Source organism: Cimex lectularius, unplaced genomic scaffold (assembly GCF_000648675.2).
Source record: "Cimex lectularius strain Harlan isolate CLEC.00 unplaced genomic scaffold, Clec_2.1 scaffold15, whole genome shotgun sequence".
Taxonomy (NCBI): domain Eukaryota; kingdom Metazoa; phylum Arthropoda; class Insecta; order Hemiptera; family Cimicidae; genus Cimex; species Cimex lectularius.
This window is the reverse complement of record NW_019392667.1, coordinates 539743-563255: the sequence shown is the minus strand read 5'-3', so window position 1 is coordinate 563255 and position 23513 is coordinate 539743. Positions and strand designations below refer to the sequence as shown.

Here is a 23513-nt window from a genome sequence, read left to right as displayed (position 1 = left end):
TGAGTGTATTTATGTCATTAGTAAGCATCTGCTTAATATTTTTTTCCCCAGCCTTAAATAAATAACCAATTAATTGTTTTTTATTATTTAAATAGTAATTGGCTTAATTTTTGTCACATTACAATTTGTTAATTAAAATCAATTGTATTATTCGTACCATAATAAATTAGTATAGTTTCTGTATTTTTATGGAGAACCAGTAGTTATATATATTTTTTTAAATTTAAATTCATTCATTACAACATTAATCAAATTTAACGTCCTCTTCAGTTGTACATACATTGTAAATCCTTCTGTAATCAGCCTACTTAGTGGAGCTTGTAAAAATGGAAATCCAGAGTTTCGACACCTCTGATGAGGTGGTAAACGCTCTGTGCAAGCTTGTCGAGTCGTACTCAAACGATTCGGTCAGAGAGCGTGGATTGTTTAAAATCGGCCTGTCGGGAGGCTCTTTGGTCGACTACCTTTCCAAAGGTCTTCCTGGCATATCGACGGAGTGGGACAAGTGGGTCGTGTTTTTCTGCGACGAGCGTGTCGTACCGTTCCAAGACGCCGATTCGACATATGGTGCTTATAAAAAAAAACTGATGGGAAAAGTACCTCTGGACGAAAAGAACTTTGTACCCATCAATCCAAATCTAACAGGTACTGGATGACGGTGCAGAGTCAATAAGCAGATTTATGTTTTTATTGTACAGGATATTGCTTAGGCATGTCATTTCCATTTATACTCTGGATCTTGGTATTGTCTGGATTAAAAATAAAATTAAAAAACAAATTGTTATCTGCCAAGCTTTTGCCCTATTTTTAGGTCATCATCTGTGCAAAACAATCTTAAAGCTGTCTTGAATTAGGTTTGATATAATAAAGTTTTTTATGAATGGTCCCAACCCCCAAGGACTGAGTGTTCGTATTACAGTCCTTCGAAACAATACCAAGATCCAGAGTATTTATTAGTAAAAAGTGGTCGATAAGTCTAACACTAAATAATTTCCGTTACAAACAAAAAATACTACATAACTGATTAATATGTTATTTTTCTCTACTCAGAACACACTACAATTTGTATTGTACAAATTGTATTGTCAATAAACTACTAATTTAATCATTTGTAGATTAATTCAATTATACAAATATTAAAGTTATGCTGGGTGTTGGTTTATGAGATGGTGCACTCTTGCTGGACGGACATAGGGTCAGGCATTACTCGCAGGTTTAATAACTACTTAAATGCACTTTGGTGCAATCCTCAGTGATCTGTTTCTGCGTTTGAGTAATGAAGGTTGACCAATAAGTGACCCTGCTGATTCAGCATGAGAATTATTTTTACATTAAACACACATTAAAAATGCCTTTGAATATTTTTTAAAAATTATGTACTGCTAAAATAACATGCTAAACTTTTGACAGGGCATTTATTTATTGATTGATTTATATAGGCTCAAATTTGCACAGGCATACACATATGTGCTGAATTGAACCTATGACTAAGTAAGAATTACATAGTTTTTTTTATGCTTGGGTAGTCTGGGGTCAGACCAATTTTCATTTATTCAAAGTTCAATTGTCATATACAGGTATGATTTGTATGAAATTTTTATGCTGAATATAGAATTTAATAGATAAGTTACTTTATTGAACATTAATTAGCTTTTCCTTATCTTATAACAGCATTGCGCAAGACAAAATATAAATTGCTAATTAAAAGTGTTTTTTATTTATTATTTTTATTAATTTGTTTTTCAGCTGAAGACGCTGCTAAAGAATACATTGACAAACTGAAAAAGCATTTTCCCGATTGTAAATGGCCAGAATTTGATCTTCTGCTCCTTGGCATGGGCCCAGATGGTCATACGTGTTCCCTTTTCCCCGATCATCCACTTTTGAAGGAAGACAATGTTTGGGTGGCACCTATAAACGATTCGCCAAAGCCCCCTCCGTCCCGGGTGACTTTTACTTTGCCAGTTTTAAACAATTCGCGAGGATGCATTTTCGCAATTACCGGAGAGCAAAAAGTTGAAGTTTTTAGGGTAAGGGATTAATCGACCGATCGGTTTATTTATTTAGCTAATTTTTATTTTATTTGTTTTGTTATAGAAAATATGTAAAAAGGCTGCAAATTTTCCAGCTGGTTTGGTCCTACCTACCAATGGCAAAGTCCATTGGTTAATGGACAAAAAGCCATAATGGTAAAATTTATTTGATCAGAGTAATAAAATTAAAAAAACATTTTACATTAATTATTCTGTTTTAGGTGGTCAGAAATGTTAATTACAGGATCTACTTTGATTTTTCATATATATATAATGAAAATATGGGAATTTGCAAAATTAATTTTTTGTATGTTGTTAAAAGCATATCAGTGGTAAAGTGATTTATATATTTTTCTATAAAGTATTTTTTATAAAAAAATTGTTGAAAGTAAACAAAATAAAACTTATTTGGGAAGAAAAGGCATAATATAATAAAATTAAAAAAAAAAAATCACAAATTGTAACTCTCCTTATATACATTAATTAATTCTTTGCCATGGTTTATTGTTTAAGGTTAAACATTACATCTGAAAATTAATGAGTGATTGTATGAAGATAATTCGTAATTACTTCTTGAGTCATCAAAAGATATATTTTATGAGGTATTGTGGTATAACTGGCAACTAGCATTAATCTGAAATTATTGCTTTTATGCTGTATCTATGGAAGTCAAATAATTTTTTATTTCACTGGCAGAAAAATTTGACGAGTTGAACTTTCGATCAGATAGGCCAAATTTGCTTTTTAAGTCCTTAAACCAGAGAATTTTTTGCCTGATAGACTCAGTTAAGAGAAGTTTTACCATTTCTTATCACCTTAGCTTATCATCGCTGATTCTGTCACATTTTGGCATTTCAGTAGGTTCATTAGTATCATTTTTTAAACTGAGTCCTTTTTTATTCTAGTTGTTTTTGATACAAGAGACAACACACAAACCTACTGCTGAAGATGACAAAATCAGATCAAACCTTTGATGAAACATTTAGAGTAATCATAAAATACAGGATAATCACCTGACAATTCTAAAGTTATAATGTCCAAATTATTAATCTTAATAATTTGTAGCTTAATCTCTGACATACATCTCTTTATTCAGACATGCGTAATTCACATTTTATTTTTGCTGGATTTGGCAGGTTAATGTATTTTTCACTAATCTCTGGTATATAAACTGGAGATATAAAATAAAATGTGAAGTTTTTGTTGATTTCAGCCTGATTTTTCTCAATTAAAGTGACAAAGACTGAAAGAAGAATAATTAAGCTTTCTGGAGGTCGAATTAACTTTGAATTGGGTAAAATCCAGAAGTGCGAGAAAAAATGCTCATGGCGAATACAGCCAAAAATGTCAATTTTTTATTGCATTGGAAATTATTTGTATTTAGTATTTAAAGAATGTTTATAATGAATTTGATTTTTTCCAAAAGCAATTTTTCTTTGGCGTACTTTACTGGATGCATCTTTTGGTTTTTATAACTTTTTATGTATCTAATCTCTTTTAGTACAACATATTTTCTTACCGTACATAACAACAATACAACTGATGTATAATAAACCTTGAAATATATGCATAACAAAGACAGAAACCGATATTCAAATAATACTATTTAGTAAATTACTTGCTTTTTCTATTCCTATGACGACTTTTTGGAAAGAACATTCGAACAAGTCTTGATTTTTCAACTTTATATCTGTATGTTTTCAAACAAGTGAATTTTTGAGTTGCAACGAGATGCGGAATTGTTTGATTAAGTCATTTTATCATTATGTCATTATATTACCTGTCGTTGAAATTTGAAATAATGAAAACAAGGTGGATATTAAAGAGAATCATATTTGTAAAATACGAACCAAATAAATATATTTAACAACATAAACAGAACAAATTTTAACATTATTGATTATGTATTTTTATATGTATGTACACAATTTTATTTCCTTTTATTAATTCAGATTCACATAACTAGGTTGAAAACAATAATTTTGTTCTAACTAATTATGTTATCAACTGAACAAAATTGAGCACTAGGACATTTAGGATTAATTATTTATAATAAGAATATGAACAAGATGAAACACTATGTATAAAATTAATATTTAGAGAAATGAAATAAATTATTGATACAATAACAAAACATTTATACAATTATTTTTTACAATGCGGTCATGTTATTAATGTTGTTGTTAAAAAAAATATTGGCCTTTATACACATTTTTTTTTCTTAATTACAAGGTGCAAAATCATAACTCATATCAGGTTTTATTTGTGTGCACTTGTTTCAAAATATATCACAAGATATACAATTTCTAACAATTAGAAACACCTATTTATTTAAATTTTTGGCATATACATTTATTTAAATATTTGGTGATTGATCTTGTGTTCACATCCCATGCACCGATGATTATAATAAATATTGTTGAATACAAGATTAAGGAATGATATTGATTCAATGATACATTTGAGCAAAACTGTCCTGTTAGCATACCCCAAATTTAAAATTATTACATAGAAATAAGTCTTTTCAGTGAACAAGAAAATACTAAAAACAATTTTCAAAACAATAATTCCAATCATTTAATAATAAATATCTTTTTTTCTCTCTAATTATCACAGTTTACTACATTCCATTTTTCTTTAAAAAAAAATTAAACATTTAGTAGTATTAGAAATAAATAATAGGAAAATTTTGTTTTCATAAAAATAATATTTGCAAAACCATTAAACATTGTTTGAATTTATGCTCTACTAACATTTTTTTCAAAACTTTCTAAGATTTGTGTGTTTCTGAAAACTAGAGACACCTTTTTTTACCCCCTAGGCCAACTTTAGAAGCCGGATTTTTAAAATATGAAAACTGTTATAATAATGTAGTCCTTACATCAGTCTCATTTGTGTAAATATTTGTTCAATGCAAAAAAACAAAACAAAATTGGAATAAGGGAAATCAATCTTGAGAGATTCCTAAAAATTGCACTAAAAGATGAAACATTTCAAATAAATCTTAGATAAATAATATTACAACTAACCTAAATTTGTAACAAAACTAACTGCTAACATTTAAAATTGCGATGAAAATTATATGAGTATTTCAAATAAAATATATTTCGGTAACTAAAGTAATATATTAAAATTCAACTTTGGACTAGTTGAAATATAACTTTTATAATATATACAAATAATGATTTCTCATGATTCATTTAAATATAAACCTCTATTAAAATTAAATTTGATATTTTGGGTTAAAAAAATATTATCAAAAAATAAATAAATCCCCAAATGTTTATGAATTAAATTGTAATATATATTGCCGATCTGATATGAATTAAAATAAATAAATTAAAATATTGTTTTGGGGATTGAAGGAAGCCAAATATGGAAGATATCGGTGAATACCACCCATTTATTCAAACTTAGTCCAATTGCTTTGAGCAGCCTGGGCTAGAGGCTGCGGTGCCGAGGATATGCTATTAAAATCTAAGCCGTACTCTCTAAGTAAATCCATATCCCGATGTGTGTCTGATGCTTGCCGAGATGTATAATACGGATAAAGTGGGTTTGTTAAACTGTGCCCGACAAGTTCGCCGTTTTCCAACGGATCAAATTCATCGCTCGGGGTCGAATCAAGACGAATCAAATCGACTGTATCACTACTTGATGATTTTACCTTCAACAAAAAGAAAAAAAGTTATATTTTTCTCTATCTGGAAAGTTAACACAGGAGAAAGAAGCATACTTGAGATTTATGTGTTGGAGTTAGTTTTTGAACATGTTCCGTTTTGGCGCCTAAAAGGAAAACACTGTCATCACTCCCTGCAGCTGCTGATTCACCAAAAATTGAATTATCTAGTACTGTTCCATTCCCGGTTTTGAAATTGTCAAAGCTCCTCACTGGCTTGATCTGTAATAAAAGAAAAATGTCAACATAGTTAATTAAAAGATAAATTTGAAACACAACCTTATTTGGCGTTTGAACCGGAGTGTCAAGTAGGGAACACTTATTAAAAAGGACATCTTGCAGGTCTCCCATCAAATCCATGTTCAAAGGAGACAGCTGCAGATTTGAACATTCCCCATGATCAGGAGAGGTTGGAGTTAAAACAGTGTATGGTGCTTGGCTTTGACTGAAAAATCAAGCAATTAATTAAATTGAAAAAAAAAAATTAAATTAATCGCTACCTTATATCAGGTGCAGCACTTCTTCTTTGTTTTGTAAGTAGATCTTTTCTAAATGACGATGAACCGGATGAAGTTGATATCTGACTTCTAGGCCGTCCTTTATCTTCTCCAAAATCTTTAAACTTTGATTTTATTCCTTTGTATGCTTTCCCTAAGTCTTTTCCTCTTTCTTTAGCCTAAGATCAAATAATTTATTACAATTTTTTTAAATAGAAAAAATAGTCCTGGAATAAGAGAAAATCGAAACAGAGATTTATTTTATTTGCAAATGCCAGCATAAATCACAATCAATCTTTTAGATTATTTTAAACATACCAATACACAATAATAATTAATAATTAAATTATAATAATAATCATTAATTGTGTAACAATATGTTAACCAAATACAAGGATTTTAGGGTGAAAACTGAAATAACCACAGTAACAACTTTTAAAAAAAGTCAATGTGACTAGTTATTTTTGAAACAGGGCTTTTAATTAAATCATGCATTTCTACAGCGATCTGCAAGGTGATAAGCCTATAATTTGGTCATTACCGATCATTTTGATCTGTCTTCTACTGGGTTGGCCTGCCAGATGTTTCTTCTCTGTAGATGTTTCTTCAGTGCCATTTCAGTGTCAAACCAGCAGGGACAGGCAGATCAAAATGATCAGTAACGACCTAAATAAATGATTGTACTTTTTTTTTGTGGAAATTAAGTGTTTCTAGGTATTCCCATATAAATGTCTTAGATTATGAACTTTTTAAAACTATTTTTTTTGTCTCTGAACTGTTGCATGTTCTCATTTACTGAATTAAAACATATTTCTTATTTGTTCTCATTTCTTTTTATTCAAATAGTTATTGGACTCTTGAGGTTAGGCAAAAGAAATAGAAGCGTTAATGAAGAATTATAAATGATCAAAATACCCATTTACTTACAGTTTTTACTGCAGATTTCACTGCTGGATTTGCCTATTTTAACAAAACCAACCAAAATTGAGCAAAACCAAACAAGCCAAAACAAAACAAAAAATAAATAAAAATATATTCATGCAATACAAAAAACAGTCCTTAAATTAAATTAAATTTAAATGAAGCAAAAAATAAAATAAAAAACAAATTAATTAAACATATAAAACTCACTCTCGTTTTTACACTTTTGAAAAATGCACTTCCTTCTTTTTTCATGGCATTTGTCCATTCTTTGTATTGATTTTTTAATCGTGAACTGTTCTTATCACAGTAGTTCCACGCTTCGTGTTCAAATTCGTCCGAGAAACCAAGCCCAGCATTCAACATCGCTAACCTTTCATCAATAAACTGAATACGTAATTAAAACAAAACAAAAATTAAAATCAGAAAAAGTTACATGTGTTTAAATTTTAAATAAACTGACTTGTTGGAATATTTGCAAATCAAGCATTTTCCGAAGGAACGGCTGAATGTTCGGAGGCCTCGATTCGACAAAAGCGTCCTTGTTGAATGTTATCTTTTCCCCTTGGTGGACATTCAACGCGTCTCGATAGCCTCCTATCAGGTGTACCAACGCCCTAAGGAACGCCCGACTGACCCCATCTCCCAGAAGAGCCGCCCTGTTACGAAGCTGCGTTTTCAATTGTTTTACCTGTAAATATTTCATGATACAACAACAATAAAGAAATAAATGAAGAATTATCAAACTTTAACTTACAACATCTTGTGGAAGACTCGAGACATCATCAAATGGTGTTTCTACAGAATTGTTGTCGGCATCCAGGATAACGACATCTCCAACATCGACTTTTCTCACTTTCTAGAGTAAACAAAACAAACTCAATAGAGCACCAAAGGAGAACTCACTGGCAAAATACTGTTTAACAAAGTGTGAATGAACAGTATCAATTTATTTAAATGAATGACCCTGAACGACTTCATTGTACTTTAAAAGCTTTTTTTTTTCTCAATAAGAAGATTAAGGACATTTCATGACGACTTATGTTATTAATATAAAAATTCTGCTGGATTTCAACAAGGGTTAGCCCCTTTAATATTTTTTAAAATCTTCATTATTATTATTGTTATTATTATTATAGAGGGATATTACTTACATCAAGAAGAGCATTTGGCACACCTATAAGATAAGGCATAGGGGCAAGGAGATAGTCGACTAGATTCAACGGAAGGACAGGGATGAAAATGTGCTGCCAGTTCATCGGATAGATTATAGCATTAGCAGCTTGCACGCATGCGCTCAACCTGTAGAGTTTTTTTGAAGTGAAAACTATCCTCCGTTCATAGAGCATCGAGGCAAATATTGTTATCATATTATCACAGTCGACTGCATTGTAATATTCCGTTAAATTCCTCTGAAAAGATCGAACGTATTGCAAAAACCTCTTCAAAATTGGGTTTAAAATTTTTCTCTACTTACATTTTCAGGTATGCTTGGTAGTTGAAATTGCTTAGGAGCATGACATTTAAACATCTACAAATGAAAACATATTTTTTTTAGTAATTTTCCATTCCTGTTATGACATAATGAAATTGTCATTAAAAATGTTTGCAGGATAATTAACTAAGATTTAAATACTCTTTTTGGTGAATTTTGGAATATAAAAATAAAAATATTAAAAGTTCCTAAAAATTAATTCATTCTTTTCCCTTTCAAATCACCAGTTTTGTTTATTTCGGAAAAAAATAAAAACGACATTTGCAAAGGAGTCAGTTGGTATTTCCCACAGGAATTGGAACTGGGTTTTGACATTCATTTACATGACAAATAAGAATCAATCTAATCTGTAAAGGGCAACTTCAAACATATCTATAGACATGTAAATTTTTTCCCACTGTACGTAAACCTTGTCAAAACTACAACTATTTGTATGCCGGTTGAAACGAAATTTAAATAAGAAATGAAAATATAATTGGTCCAGGCGATAAACTTACATTATTAGTGCCATTGTTTAACGGATATTCCATAGTCGTTCCAGGATCAGGTACTTTGCTAGAGTATACATGCGAGAGGAACGGAGTTAGAAAATCTGTCTGCGTGTGGTTGTGAATCAGTTCAGATATTTTGTTCAACATTCTGAAAATGAAAAGGTCACTCGTAGACTTTCATAAAAATTACAATTGTGGTAAAAGTGTAATTACTCATAAAAGGCTTCGTGCCATGGGAGAAAACTTAGGATGACAACGGCAGTCGAAGACTTTGGGTCGTGTCTGCAGAAGCCGAAGGTCCATTTTGAATCGACGCTTGTTAAGACAAATGAGTAATGTTGTATCACAGAGCTGGAAAAATGAAAATGAATACATGTATAAAATTTTACGTTGAGAAAATTATTCAATTAAACATTATCAAAGTTTATACATTGGTGTGTAGAAACCATACTCAAACAATTCAAATTATAATTGACAATTTCTACTAATTATTACTAATTTTTTAACACAATAATAAATTATAAAAGTCAAATTGCTCTTTGAATATAATGAGCCACTTAAGATAAATTTAATTTAACATTTATTTTTTACATAATTGCTTATTCAACCCCCTTCAATTTTGGTGGAAAAAATAAGTTTTCTATTTCATTTTTTACCAAATGTACAAAATGTTTTTTCATTATTGATGTGAGTAAAAGAAATGAAGTCTGAAAGAACCAAGTATCTTTAATTTGTCAATGTCGGACTTATTTTCAGGTAGATATTTTTTAAGAGCAATTTCTGAGCTTGATGCCACAATAACATCAGCTATAAGGTAAAACTCACCGATGCCTCTGTAGCATCATCAACAGAGATTATGATAAAAGAACTAGTTACAGTGTTAAATTCTTACTGGATACTTTGGATACTACTGCATAGGGGATAGTTACTTCAAAATTTAAAAAAATAAAAATAAATAAATAAAATAGATAATTGTCTTTTTTCTGAACTGGCTTTGCTTTGTCACCAGTAAAACATGCTGACCTGTTTCTGTCACATAAGACGTTTTCGCAGGAATCATTCAGCATGTCTCCAGAAATTCGGACAATTGTAGGCTTTTTACTCTCTCTTACTTTTGTGTGCCTAAGGAAAAATTCACACTTGAATGTGACAAGCCTAGTTTGTTTTGACAGTTAACAAGTCTGACTGTAAGATACCTTTTTGTGTGGTAGGTCACAATAGCGATTCATAGAGTTTATTACCAGAAGGTCAACCTGAACTTTGCTCCGTTTGTAGGCTTGATTCACCCGTTACAAATTTTTCAAACCACCTACTAAGCACGATACACTCAATGAGTCATCCAATTCAAATTTGAGAACCAAACGCATGGTTTTGGCAGTTGTAAATTTTTTGTCGGGTTACATTTAAAAATAAATAAAATATTACGTCATTTTGTTGATTTTATAATGGATGATAAAAAGAAACTACAAGCTCTGCAGACTTGTAATTTATTGTACTTTTTCTAGTTCTTTAATCAGTTCAACTGACAAGATTCAATAAGATTATACAATAAAAAATTTAATAATAGCAAAATCAAAAACACCGGCACACTAACGGTTTAGATAACCTCTACTGTTGCGAACCCAGTTAAAAAAAAAAAAAAAAAAAAATGCAAAACTGAGTTGGTCTATTTGTATTGGGTTGTCCGGAAAATAATGCAGGATTTTGGTATTAAACAAAAAAAAAGAAACTAGTTACTTTAAAGCAATGTTCTTTAATCAAAATTCCCATACTCTCAATACATTTCTCCCAACGTGTTGGTAACTTATTAATTCTGTCTGAGTAGAATTCAGAATTTTTAGAATTGATAAAGTCAATAAATGCATTTTCCAGTTCCGTTTGATTTTTGAATATTATGTGTTGTAAGTAGTGGTCCAGGTGTCTAAAAAAATGGTAGTCAGTAGGCGAGAGGTCCGGAGAGTAGGGTGGGTGAGGCAAAGTTTCATAGCCAAGCTCCAATAATTTTTGTGACGTTACACGTGACACATGTGGTCGAGCGTTGTCATGCAACAAAATGGGCCCTTTCCGATTGACCAAAGAGGGCTTCATTACTGCCAATTTCTGATGCATGGTATTAATTTGGTTACAGTATGATTCAGCATTGATGGTTTCGCCAGGATTTAAGAAGCTGTAGTGTATTAAACCAAATGAAGCCCACCATACCGTAACCATTACCTTTTTTTGATGAGTTGGGGGCTTTGGAGCTTCTCCTTTGTCGAGCCACTGTCCAGAACGTCTAGTGTTATCGTAGAGAATCCACTTTTCGTCACATGTAACAATTCTGGCCAGAAATGGGTCATTTTTGTTTCGACAAAGAAGTGATGCACAAACATCAAAGCGCTGATTTTTTGGCGATCGTTTAATGAGTGTGGAACCCAATTTTCGAGTTTTTTCACTTTTCCAATCGCCTTGAGGTGGTCAGCGACGGTCGTTTTACTGACTTTGAGTTGCTCTGCAAGTTCTCGAACAGTTGTTTTGGGGTTTTCTTCCACCACTGATCGCAGAACATCATCATTAAGAGAGGAAGGCCTTCCACGACCTTCTTCATCTTCAAGGCTGAAATCTCCCTCCCGAAATTTTTTAAACCACCTTTGCACAGTGCACTCATTAACACAACCCTCGCCCCAGACTTGGTTAATGTTTCTAGCCGTTTGGGCTCCGCTTCGGCCGAGTTTAAACTCGTAAAAGAAAATCGTACGAAATTCTCGCTTTGACATTATAAGGATGACTGAATTATTTCCAAGTAGCGGAATGCTACAGAGGTAAACAAACAATATCATTTGGAAGAGGATTAATAAGTGTTGACATTCATACAAATGAGTAATCCTGTAAACGTAAACAGAATATTTTATATAGATTTTTTTTAATGAAAACTTAAAATCCTGCATTATTTTCCGGACAACCCAATAGGTTGGTCATTTTGTCTTCATGTCTTCTCTGTTTTGGCCTGTCAAATTTGGCCTTCTGCCGTAATCAGTAAAGAAGCTGAAATGTATCTAACAGACTAAAACAGCAAGATTAGACTGATCAAATATGATAGGAATCAAGCTACAGTTTCACACCCTATAACCCCAAGAGGAAATCTCAGTATATCATTTCTGTGCTACAGTGAGAAGTACGTTAAGTTGAAAATCCTATGCTCTTTATATGGAGCCAAGGAATGACATCCTCCTTCAAACCATTCTATTCCATGATTATTATGTTTATTTTTGCAATATTTGGTCTAACAGGTATAAATCTGTGGTTGTTTTGGTTTTCCAAATCTTTTTATTGCTGTCTACCTGATGTTTCAGAACCCTCATTTTTGTGGGGATTGATTTCCCAGGTGCTGTTTCATTGCTTGCGAACGAGGAGGTACTCTCCCTTATTTTCCCCTGTGGATTGGATATCCAAACAGTTTGTCTCCAGTCAACAAGGGTAACATTTAATTTTTTTCTTATTCATTTTCTTATTTCCAGGGGTAGCGGAGGAATTAAACAGCCACTCCATTAGAGACCACCTTTAATCCCGGCTGCCAAAGTGTATTTGGCTTGGGTCTTTGATGGGGGTGGATGCTGTTTTCTGTTCCCTGTATAGTCCAAGACTATTTACAAGGGGAGGGTAGTGGATGTTGAAGGAGTTAGGAATGAAGGCATATGTGGTCGATAGGAGCATTTAGTGAGGGATGGTTGAGGCATTTGAATGACTAACTCTAAGGGGTATGGGGACACCGTAGTCCCTTTAGCCTATTAGCAAGCTATGCCACCAACAGTCTAATAGGTGATTTACTGCTAGGAAGTGAAGTTGGATGTTAACCCCCTTGCTAAATTGTTAATGTCGAGAGAATCAGAAAAGCATGTTAGTAGGATAATTGTATCCTTTACTTTTGGAAAAAACTTTAAATGCAATTTCTCGAAAGTCTCAATTTTAAATTTAATGAAATTTTTGCTGCAACCGATTAGACCAGATATTCAAAACAGAAACAACATATTCATGAAAAAGTTATACATTAGTTAACTAAAATGTTGAATATTTAAATCTGTAAACTGTTTACATCTGATACATTATCTTTTTTTTTTTTTTACAAGGGTTCGCAACAGCAGAGGTCATATAAACCCTCCGGGTGCTGGTGTTTTTTTTTGTGAAAAAAAGCCCATTTGTAAGTATGTCAGGTTCGAATGCAGGGCCACTGGATTCGAACCCGGGACCTTTACCTTACAGTGATGAGAGTGTGTCAAAGACTAAACCTTGCGGCCACCGATGCCCCCCATTATCTATTTCCATAACTTTTGGGGAAAATATATGTACAGAAATGATAAATGGTGGAGTGAGTGGGTTGTTCAATCTTTTTTATAAGTAAAAGTGAGTAGGAACTATCTATTAAAAATTAAAAAAATAAAATATATATGTAATATATGTACAATCTACTCTTGTTAATGTGAAACTTGATAATTCAAGTTTCTTGATAACACAAACTCATCAGCAGGTCACTTTGGTAAATCGAAAAATTCTGTATATTTTGACATACTCGTTAATACAAAATATTAAAAAGAAAAAGGGGGGAAGAGTGAACATTTTATAAATCGGAATAGAGCCACTTCCCTTCTTAATTTGAACTTTTTATTTGTAATGTTCCTCTCAATTTCCATGTATTGTTGACTTCCTTGCGGCCTAAAGTTTCTTCAAATTTGTTATGTTTGGATTTTGTGTTTTGGCAACCATTTAGACAAAGGTCGCCAGGCCACATAGAAACAAACCCGTCTCATGAATTATTTTAATAGCACGTAACAATGTTCTACAGTTGATCTTTTTCCATTTTTTCATTATTTTTATGATGTTTTAAACATGTACAACTGAAGTAAGAACCTTTAAAAATGCCTATCAACTCTTAATATATTTTTTTTTTCTTTCCTCTTGATAATTTGAATTATCAAGAGTGGACTGTATCTGCAAAACTGGATAAGATTAAAAACACAACATTTCAGGATATGCTTCAGGATGCTCCGGGTTTGGCGTTGTGAGTCCAGGTTTGCTACAAAGATTACAAAACAAAGGTAGCATTCACGAGCATGTGTTTCAAGGTCCATGCCTCTATCTTTCGAGAAACTGGCTACCTCTATTGACAAGGTTGCAGGCCCAAAATTTATTTTCAGCAGTCCAGAGAAGGGGGGAAAAAACACTACATTGATATTTTTAAAAGTTTACCTTACAAATAAAAATGTAATCTACACAAATATATAATATTGTAATTTGTCATATAATCAGACTGTACACGGTAAAAGACTTTACTACCACAATTCAGAAATGGCTAAACTTTTTTGACCTGCAGTGTAGTTTGACATTATTCCAGTCATATTTAATCACCAACATTTTCTTTTGGCTTCAAACAAATCGACTAATCAGGAGTGTTTTGCACATTGCACAATAATCTTTGAACTGCCAATATAAAAATGTCTTTCCAACATGTTAAAATGGTGAATGTATTTGAATGATGAGTTTTTAGGAAATGTAGTGTAAGCCAGTTTAAATATAAGTTAAAATAAGTTAGGAATAGTTGTCAACACAAGGAAATACTTAAAGGCTTTTAAAATATTTTTCTTATGAGGGTGTAAATCGGCTCTCCCATCCAGTAGGGTACAAAGATGTTTCCCAAAAAATCTGAGGGTCACCATAAATTTTGGATTGTTGTGCGGCCGGCAAAAATCATCCCTTGAAAGAAAGGAGATAACCATCTGGCACAGCTCAGCCAGAGCCAGCAAGGACATATCCATGAATACAGATAAACTGTCAAGGATACAGAAGTTTCAGATAGGAGATGCTGGAAGACGCTGAAGGATTTAGATACTAGTGTTGATGAGCGTGAGATAAGACCTCTTTGTGAATAAGCTCATCCCTCAAGTTCGTAAAGTTAGACTTGTGGCTGGCTTGCAGTTCATTCCAATATTAACACGGTCCAGACATTGCTTACAGTAGTTTTTGCAAGGTTTTTTGAGGTCTATAGAACGATGAACAAAATGAAGTTTGGTCATTTCTAATCATCCTGATTTGTCATATTTTGCCATCTGCAGTGATCGAGTGTTGTCTTTGTGGTGTTTAGTGACCGTTAATTAATGATTATTTGGAGATCATGAGATGCGATCTGGTATCACGTAGGTTTAGAAAAACATTTTCTTTACTGTGCCAACGTTTTGATTTTTATTAAGATCATTTGGATCGAAACGTTGGCACGATAAAGAAAATGTTTTCCTAAACATACGTCCACACTACCACATCTCACGATCTCCACATGTTGTCTTTATGTTTGTCATATTCAAAATAAAAGTGCACATATAACATAGATGACATAAATGCTCCACTGAAGATGCCAAAACATTGGCTATTGGAAATTATCAATAATGTAACTTTTGTTTTGCTATTGTTGTTCTATTGACACACTTCTTTAATCTTGAGATTGTGGTGATGTTCCTTGCCTAGTATTGTCATTTTTCTAGATATGTGACTGACAAATGGACTTGTAATATCTCACCGAGAGATTAGATTATTCTTTATTATGAAAAGAGCAAGAGAACATATTTCGATAAGCATGTGCTTACCAACAACTTAGCATTTACAAATGTTTTGTTATATTTGAAATGTTATGTCAATAAACGGCTTGGGACTTACTTGTCAAATTCGCAAGGATACGAGAACTGCGGTACGGACTTGAGCACCTCCTCGTCTTTGTAGGAGTCCGGGAACTTTTGGATGATCCAAGCATCCTTGACGCCGGCCTGAGGCTTGACCACCTCGCAGAAACACTCGAACAAATGATAGACATTCTCCCTGTGACAGGAAAGAAGGGCGATCACAATAAAGAAAAAGACGGAGAGGAAAATTTGTCCGATTCGGGAATAAATCAAGGGCTGACTCACCGTATCCTCGATCCCATCTTACAGGAAACGGGAATCTCCTTTTCCTGAGGGGTCAGGGCCTATTTCGACAATTTCATGAGGAGATGTGAAATGTGAACAAACGGATGGTTAAAGGATAACAGGTTGAAACGACTGAGTCATATCGGCGAGAGAGGGAGTGATCTGCGATCGGGCGACCCCCACCGACGATCCGTCCTTTCTCTGCTGGGAGTTCCCTTTTTCTTGGAATGGCTGTGTCGCCAATGACGCAAAATAAAAATAATTTTTTTTCCGTTTTTCCCCGCTCAAACAACTCGTCACATTATTTAAACTGGTCAATTTACCCAAAAACCACTAAACGTAATCGTCTACAAATACAAAGCAATGCCGCTAAGAATTAACTTAAAAGTACAAGTTTAAGTTTGAGAACTTATCTGAACTTTTCACCGCTTCAGAAAAAACTTACTTAACTGCACTTGACCCATAAAAAAGCCCCGACGCATTAAAATCCTTTCTCAATTCCTCAACTGCAATATTACACAAATTTGTATTAAAAAAAACGTGAAATTTTACATTTTCAACATCCTTTTGAGTTAATGTGCAAAATAGACAACTTTTTGTACAATACAATGCAAGATTACATAATTTTCGATTATGCTTTAAACTTTGAAACATTCTTAAAAAAAGTTACATTCACACATTGACTTCTTTCAGACTACTCAATATTCTTGGGGTAAAGGGGAATGAGCCCCTTCATTCAAGCTAATAAATTATGTTCACACACTACAATTCATTCACATTACCCTAGAGTGCACAACATTCCCCATGGTAATTAGAAAAAAGTCCCTCCATTAACACTAACAAAATTCACATAACCCCAGAATATTTGACAGTCCTTGTGGTACTACTAATAAATTACATTCACATTACTCCAAAATACTCTATAATCCTCAGGGTGATTAGGAATTAGCCTGCCATTCATAATAATAAAGTACATTCACATAACCCCAGAATACTTGATATTCCTTGGGGCAATTGGAATAAGCCCCCCATTCACGCTAATAAATTACATTCACATAACATTCCAGAGTACTCGATATTCCCCACAGTTATTGATAATAAACCCTCCATTCACGCTAATAAATTACATTCACACAACCCCAGAGAACTCTATAAACCTAGGAGTAATTAGGAATATGCCCACCATTTACACTAATAAATTACATTCACATAACCCCAGAATACTCAATATTCCTCAAGGTAATTGGTAATAAACCCTCCATTCACACTAATAAATTACATTCAGATTACCCAGAGTACTTGATATTCTTGAGATAATTGGGGATATGGCCCTCCTTTCAAGCTAATAAATTATATTCACACGCCACAATTCTTTCACATTACCTCAAAGTCCTTGATATCCCACACGGTAACTGGGGATGTCCCTCCATTCACACTAATTCATTAATTTACATTACCCCAGTGTACTTGATATTACTTGGGGTAATTGGGAATGAGCTGCTCCATTTGTGTTAATACATCCCAGAATACTCAATATTTCTCAAGGTAATTAGGCTTTGAACAATGCTTGACTATGTCAGGCCGAGTCGATCTTCAAGGAAATTTGAGATCGCCTGTAAAAAACTTAAATATGTCAATCTGGAGACAGACAGTTAAGATTGTTTTGCCCTGATGATGACCTTAAAATAGGTTGAAAGCTTGAACAACAATTGAATTTGCTTTCTTCAAGATGATACCTCGATCCAGTGTTCATGAGTGAAACAGTGGTCGATATTTCTAATACTGAAAAATACATTCACTCTCAGTATACCCAAAATGAGATATCTGGCAGTACTACATACAGATCTTTTTTCCAAAATTCAGAACCGGGACTCAAATACTCGCTGCCATGCCCAAGCACAATGCTCATATTGGGTGGCACTGATAAAAAATTTCAATTTTAATTTGCATCAGTCAAGACAATTTTCAAAGTACTTGATAGTTTGCATTGTTTGTTATATGTGTTTTCACTTCTTACAAAAAGTTAAGGAAATAATAGTCAACTTTTACTTCCCTAACAAATTTTACATTACATTGGTTTACATCTTTGGTAAATCAGATATAAATAACACTTTACGTTTTCATAATACCTAACATTAGTATGATAATGAAAAGGATTAATGAGGAGAAATTTTTCAAAAATTACTAGTATATTTTTCTAAATATTTAAAGTTAATCAGCTACAATTGTTGATTGTCTCTCCCTCAGTTACATATCCTTGTGCAGTTCCTGACCTTCCTTTTTCAGCTTTAACAACAGGTGTGTCTCCAATTGTCAGTTGAAGCCCATCCCATGTCCTAAAGTATATAAATTTACATAAGAAATCACAGAGATAAAAAAATAAAAATAAATACCTTGGCCGACTAGAGAAATCACTCGTCCGTAAACTCATGTTTGGATTCACTGCTATTTCTTGAGATGTTAAAGTACAGCCTTGTATCCCTTGAAGTTTATTAGTTACTAAAGAGACATCTAAGTCATCACTGGGTTCGCCTTCAGGTAACTGAATGAAATCAGCACCACCTATATAATTAAACTATCAGATTTGTTCTTTCAATTATTATTACCGTTATATCATCCATACCTTCTACTAAGTCTCTAAAATCTTTGGAAAATGTGTTATCCCAGGTTCTATTCTCATTAAGAGCCAGTTCAAGCTCCAGGAGTCCAACTATTGGCTGCATGCATGTTTTACTATCGAGATAACTGGTTTCTGGACAAGACAATATGGCAAAAACATCGATCTACAAAATAATTTTAATAAATTTTGTAACAAAAAAATTTAAATTTTTTTTAACAACTTGGAATTTGGAATTGGAAACAATAATCGTGCAGCATTACTGTGTGAATAGGCAAGGTACAACTTGTACCCTCAGGATGATCAAAGAAGAAAATACATTCTTACTGATCTTTAATGTCAGAATGATAAATTGTTAAAATAAAAGGACCACTGAAAATGGAGAAATGCGAAAACATGCCTGGCAGACAAATACCAACGGAAAAAAAGCAGACCCGGATTGATCAAACTTTGTCAATCGAACTTTTTCAAATATCAAACAAAAATTGTTTTTCTGAAGTAAAATGTAATAATTACAGTAGTTTAGTTGTAATGATATTATCAGAGCTGAGGATAAAAAATACAGTAATTAAGTAAATTTTAATTTAATATAAAAAAAAAGATTCATGCTAAAGAGTTGTACAAACAGCAGTTTTTAATTAATTTGCAAACGCAAAAACTTTTACAAACCTCAGGAAAATTAGAAAGCTTTGCGACTGTTGGCTTCCCGACTGAAATTATGTAAACCCTTTTTTTCCTTCGTTTACATAATTTTTTTATGTGCGATATAGCGCCTAGATATTTGCCGACTGACAACGTGCCGACAATCAGCCCAACTTTTTTGGCATCTTTGATTTTTTCGATTAAGAACGAGATCTTTTTATAAGCCTGGAATGAATTCAGAACGCACAAATCTGAACTTTCTTTGTACTGGTAGAACTGAACATCTGGAATTTGAAGTCCCACCATTATAGAAACTAAATATACTATCAAATCAAAAGTAAACGTCGAAACAAAAAAATTCAATAATCACCTTTTAGCATTAAAACAAAATTATCGACTAAAGAATCGCATCCGATATAAACTGCTGTTTTAAAGCTATCACCACAAAATCCTCGAGAAAATCTCAAAGAAGAATGGCTATCTTTGTTGTCGTGTAAACAACAATTTTTCCCGCAAAATTGTTTAGAAGCTGATCCGTCCACTAGCTCAGATACAACAACAGAATCTTTAAACCTTTCAGGGATAGATTGTACTATTTCATCTAAAACATTAACATAATTATTAATATCTACATAATCATTAGCAACTAGAAAACTGCAATAATAATTACTTCTTAAATGTGAATATCCTGAATCATAAAGTATTAATGTGTCTCCATTTTCAAGGACGGGTTTAATTTTATCAATACATTCTAACACATTGAGACATTTTTTAGTAAGGATATACAAAACAGGTATACTGTTATTATTTGTTAGGCAGGCATGGCCGAAATGTATGATTGCATCTCCTTGAACATGCCTCGATGCGACTTCGTCTACACAGCAACTGAAAATTGATAATGATTAACGATTATAACAAAAAATAGAACAAAAAAGGTGAATAACATACTTCTTCCAAAAGAGATTTATGACAGCCTTGGAAATTTGATATATAAAAGTTCAAATTATATTTTCAATTTTTTTATTACAAATTAATATACAATGTTATACTGGGTTTAATTTAAAATTATATAAGGTCATTATTTAAAAAAGTCAGATGCACGTGGTCTTCTCTTCACATTTAGATTTAGGAGATTATCTGTTGTGATAGTTGCCGGAGCTTGTGAAATCGGTGTTCCAATTTTAGGAGTTTTTGGCGTAATACTTCCTGTTGCTGGCCTATGGACAGGGCTATAAAATGATGAAAGACTTTTGTCACTCCCCATCCTACTTATATGAGTCGTCGCAAATTTTTTAGCCGCCGGTGATAACATTTGTAGCCTGTCAAGAGAACCGGGCCTATTTAGAGGAGAAGACAACTGTCGCCGAGCGGCTTCTATTGCTTTTTTCTTCTTATCCCTGTGTCTTTCGTTGACTTTATCAGCTAGCCTCAATGCAATTTTCTCCCTGTTCGGTGGTTCAGGTAAAAAGTAAGATGGACCAGGAGTAGATCTTAACGGAGTATCTCCTCCGTCAAGGCGAAACGGAGTGCCTTCAATCTCTCCCCAAGTCATGAATGGGGACTCGCTAACTCCTGGGGCTGGAGACGGTGTCTTCACAAAGCTAAAACCGTTAACTTTTGGGGTTTCGCTGACTAGTTCTTTACCGTCAACACCGATTTTCCCGTCCAAAACTTTCGCCTGGTTGTGAGCTAAATCCTGTATTCTCTCTTGATTTTCAGCTTCGTCGAACGGATTAGACTTAAACCTCGTATTGGAATGACTAATGGCTTGTTTACGTTTTGCCATTTCAATTTTTTCTTCAGGAGTCAAATCCACTCCATCAGGAACGTACATGATGTAATTTTTGTCTTTGTAGGTCCAGGAGTCGAGCAGCATTTTTCTAGGTATACCGTCAGCCTGCTGTTCTATGGAAGGCAACGCTAATGCTTTGTTTTGCTCATTTTTATCTATGCCGTCTTCTTTGTAAAGCCATGAATATTTTTTTCTATGGTTTCTTTCAGCCTCTTCAATGATGTCTTCAAAACTTTGATTATCTTCACTGGTATGAGATGCCAAGTAGTGATCTAAAGACATGTTCTCTTTAGACTGTTGCGAGCCACTTTCATCTCTTTTTGTTTCGTTTCCAGCTGTGCTCATTACATCGTCTTCCCTGGGTCGTGTGTCGATCGGCGTTTCAAAGGTTGCCGGGCTGAAAACCCTCTCGGTGTTCACCCGCGAGCCTGGTGTGTATTTCGCATGAATCTCACGCAGCTTGATAATATCGTTCTTGTTCAGCGCATCGAGATATTCATTTTGAGCTTTTACTTTTTCAAGATCGGGGAAAAAGTCTCTTTGTATTATTTTGCCCATTTCTTCCAGGTAAGTTTCTTCGTCTAAGACTTTGTGTTTTCTCTTTTTAAACACTCTGTCAGGGATTTTGGGCTGTTTGAACACCACATCATCGACCTTCGCCACTATCTCTTTCGCCTTATCAACAATATTATTATTTTTACTCATGTTGCTTGTGTTGCCTACCTTCCATATGAAGTGTCTCCAAGAATGAAGGTTTTGTTATTTGTCTCTTTGTCAATGTACAAGGCGATGTCGACTGAGTAAGACAGCAGAGAATCGGGGAATTGGAGACAAACCTACACCAAACACAGTCCAGAATAATTATTAAAACACTCTTTTCAATATAACTGTTTTATATTATTATGCCTACCTTTGTATAATTGTTCTTTTTTATCCAATTAACACACTTATCCAATTCAAATAAATCGCGCAGCTCCTCTTTACCGTTTGACTCAACTGAAGTCATGACGAACTTTGACACAAAAAAAGTTTACACGATCATTTTCTTCAAGTTATTCTGTCTACATTAACGAGAAGACGAACTCAAAGTTAACGATTTACATAAACGTAATTAAACTAACAAAGTTGGTTGGAAGAACGTGCGTCAATGAGGTTGTGTGATGGTGCGTTCTAGAAGGTTTCGTTTCAGATGACAGAAAATGATGTCATTCTGATCTAATCGACATCATTAATTTAAACTGTTGGAAACAATATATTTTTAACTTTGCAACAACAATATCCAACCGAAAATGCAAATAATTTTTCAAAATTGAAGAAAATGTATATATTTTTTCTCTGTTTGATAAGTTTTCACAGAAATTTGTAAAATAAAACTTTTTTTGTTATGAAAAAAGGAACAGTAATTAATTAAAATTGGCTTGCAGTATTTGTAATATTGTATCATAATTTTTTCTTTTTGCAACAAATAAAAGTCTTCTTGAAGGATGAACAATCCTTACTGTTCCAAAAACAGTAAATTTATTATCTCATACAACATACAACTGGTGGCCCCTTCTGGTGATGTATTACATACACAATAAAAAAAATGGTAATGGTAAAAAAATGACTAAATATGTTTTTATTTTGGATAAATTGAATTTTTTTTTAGTAAAATATGTAATATAAAATGAGAAAAAATGAGAAAAACAATATAAATGATATTAAAAGAAAATCTTTTACATAACAAACAAAACAAAATTGAAATTAATTTCATTCTTTAAAATGGTTGAGAATTACATTTAAATTTTCAAAATAAAATGGCAAAATTCAGAGCTAATGGTAAATTAGTTACAAACAATATAAAATAAAAAAATTGAAAAAAAAACTCAGGGAAGAAAAAGAAAATGGTAATGTTGCCAATATAAAGCAGATTTTTATGTAGTAAAAATCAAAATGTTTTCATTTTGGATAAATATGTACTCATTGTTAGTTTTTCTCTTTATAATGATTGATGACATTTAAATTTTAAAAAATAAAATGGCTAAATGTATGGTTAATGGTAAATTAGTTACAAATAATATAAAAAAAAGTCACAGATAAAAAAAACTCAGGGAATTAAAAGGAAATGGCAATATCATCAAGCAGATCACAAAGCAGATTTTTATCTAATAAAAAATCAAATTTTGTTTTTATTTTTGATAAATATGTATTTGTTTTTACTAAAACATGTAATATAAAATTGGAGAATAAATGAGAAAAACAATATAAAATTGATATTAAAAGAACATTTTTCAAATAACAAACATAAAAAAATTGATCTAATTTAATTTTTTTAAATGATTGGGAATGACCTGCTATTTTCAAAACTGAAAATTGAAACGGTGACGATAGGGTCTTAAAATGGATTTGTATCTGCTAAAGAAGCACACATCTACTGA

The 23513-nt window shown here is 32.8% G+C and overlaps 3 protein-coding genes across 5 annotated transcripts; 1 reads left to right on the top strand and 2 right to left on the bottom strand.

Moving 5' to 3' along the window:
- The first annotated feature begins 29 nt into the window (after positions 1-29).
- On the top strand, positions 30-2465 carry LOC106673917 (6-phosphogluconolactonase). The gene is made up of 4 exons (XM_014406305.2): positions 30-645; positions 1747-2030; positions 2098-2189; positions 2255-2465. Exons 1-3 carry the CDS (start codon positions 327-329, stop codon positions 2185-2187), a joined length of 693 nt encoding a protein of 230 aa, XP_014261791.1. The 5' UTR covers positions 30-326; the 3' UTR covers positions 2188-2189; positions 2255-2465.
- Positions 2466-5319: 2854 nt separating this feature from the next.
- LOC106673919 (DENN domain-containing protein 1A-like) lies at positions 5320-16332 on the bottom strand. Of its 2 annotated transcripts, XM_014406307.2 has the most exons (14): positions 16046-16332; positions 15798-15956; positions 9330-9467; positions 9123-9264; positions 8608-8661; positions 8285-8542; positions 7888-7989; positions 7594-7821; positions 7341-7517; positions 7137-7169; positions 6213-6388; positions 5992-6157; positions 5770-5934; positions 5320-5700 (listed from the first exon to the last, which is right to left on the bottom strand). In XM_014406307.2, exons 1-14 carry the CDS (start codon positions 16060-16062, stop codon positions 5437-5439), a joined length of 2079 nt encoding a protein of 692 aa, XP_014261793.1. In that variant the 5' UTR covers positions 16063-16332; the 3' UTR covers positions 5320-5436. The 2 variants fall into 2 exon arrangements, with proteins under 2 accessions (XP_014261793.1, XP_014261795.1); XM_014406309.2 differs by lacking the exon at positions 7137-7169 and having other exon boundaries at positions 16046-16331.
- A 1883-nt stretch (positions 16333-18215) lies between these two features.
- On the bottom strand, positions 18216-22282 carry LOC106673909 (splicing factor ESS-2 homolog). 2 transcript variants are annotated; one of them, XM_014406295.2, is made up of 8 exons: positions 22007-22280; positions 21820-21932; positions 19975-20189; positions 19675-19905; positions 19332-19588; positions 18669-18828; positions 18439-18607; positions 18216-18381 (listed from the first exon to the last, which is right to left on the bottom strand). In XM_014406295.2, the coding sequence occupies exons 1-8, from the start codon at positions 22100-22102 to the stop codon at positions 18261-18263; spliced, it is 1362 nt and encodes a 453-aa protein (XP_014261781.1). In that variant the 5' UTR covers positions 22103-22280; the 3' UTR covers positions 18216-18260. The 2 variants fall into 2 exon arrangements, with proteins under 2 accessions (XP_014261781.1, XP_014261780.1); XM_014406294.2 differs by lacking the exons at positions 18216-18381; positions 18439-18607; positions 18669-18828; ... (1 more) ...; positions 19675-19905; positions 19975-20189 and having other exon boundaries at positions 20324-21932; positions 22007-22282.
- Positions 22283-23513: the final 1231 nt, after the last annotated feature.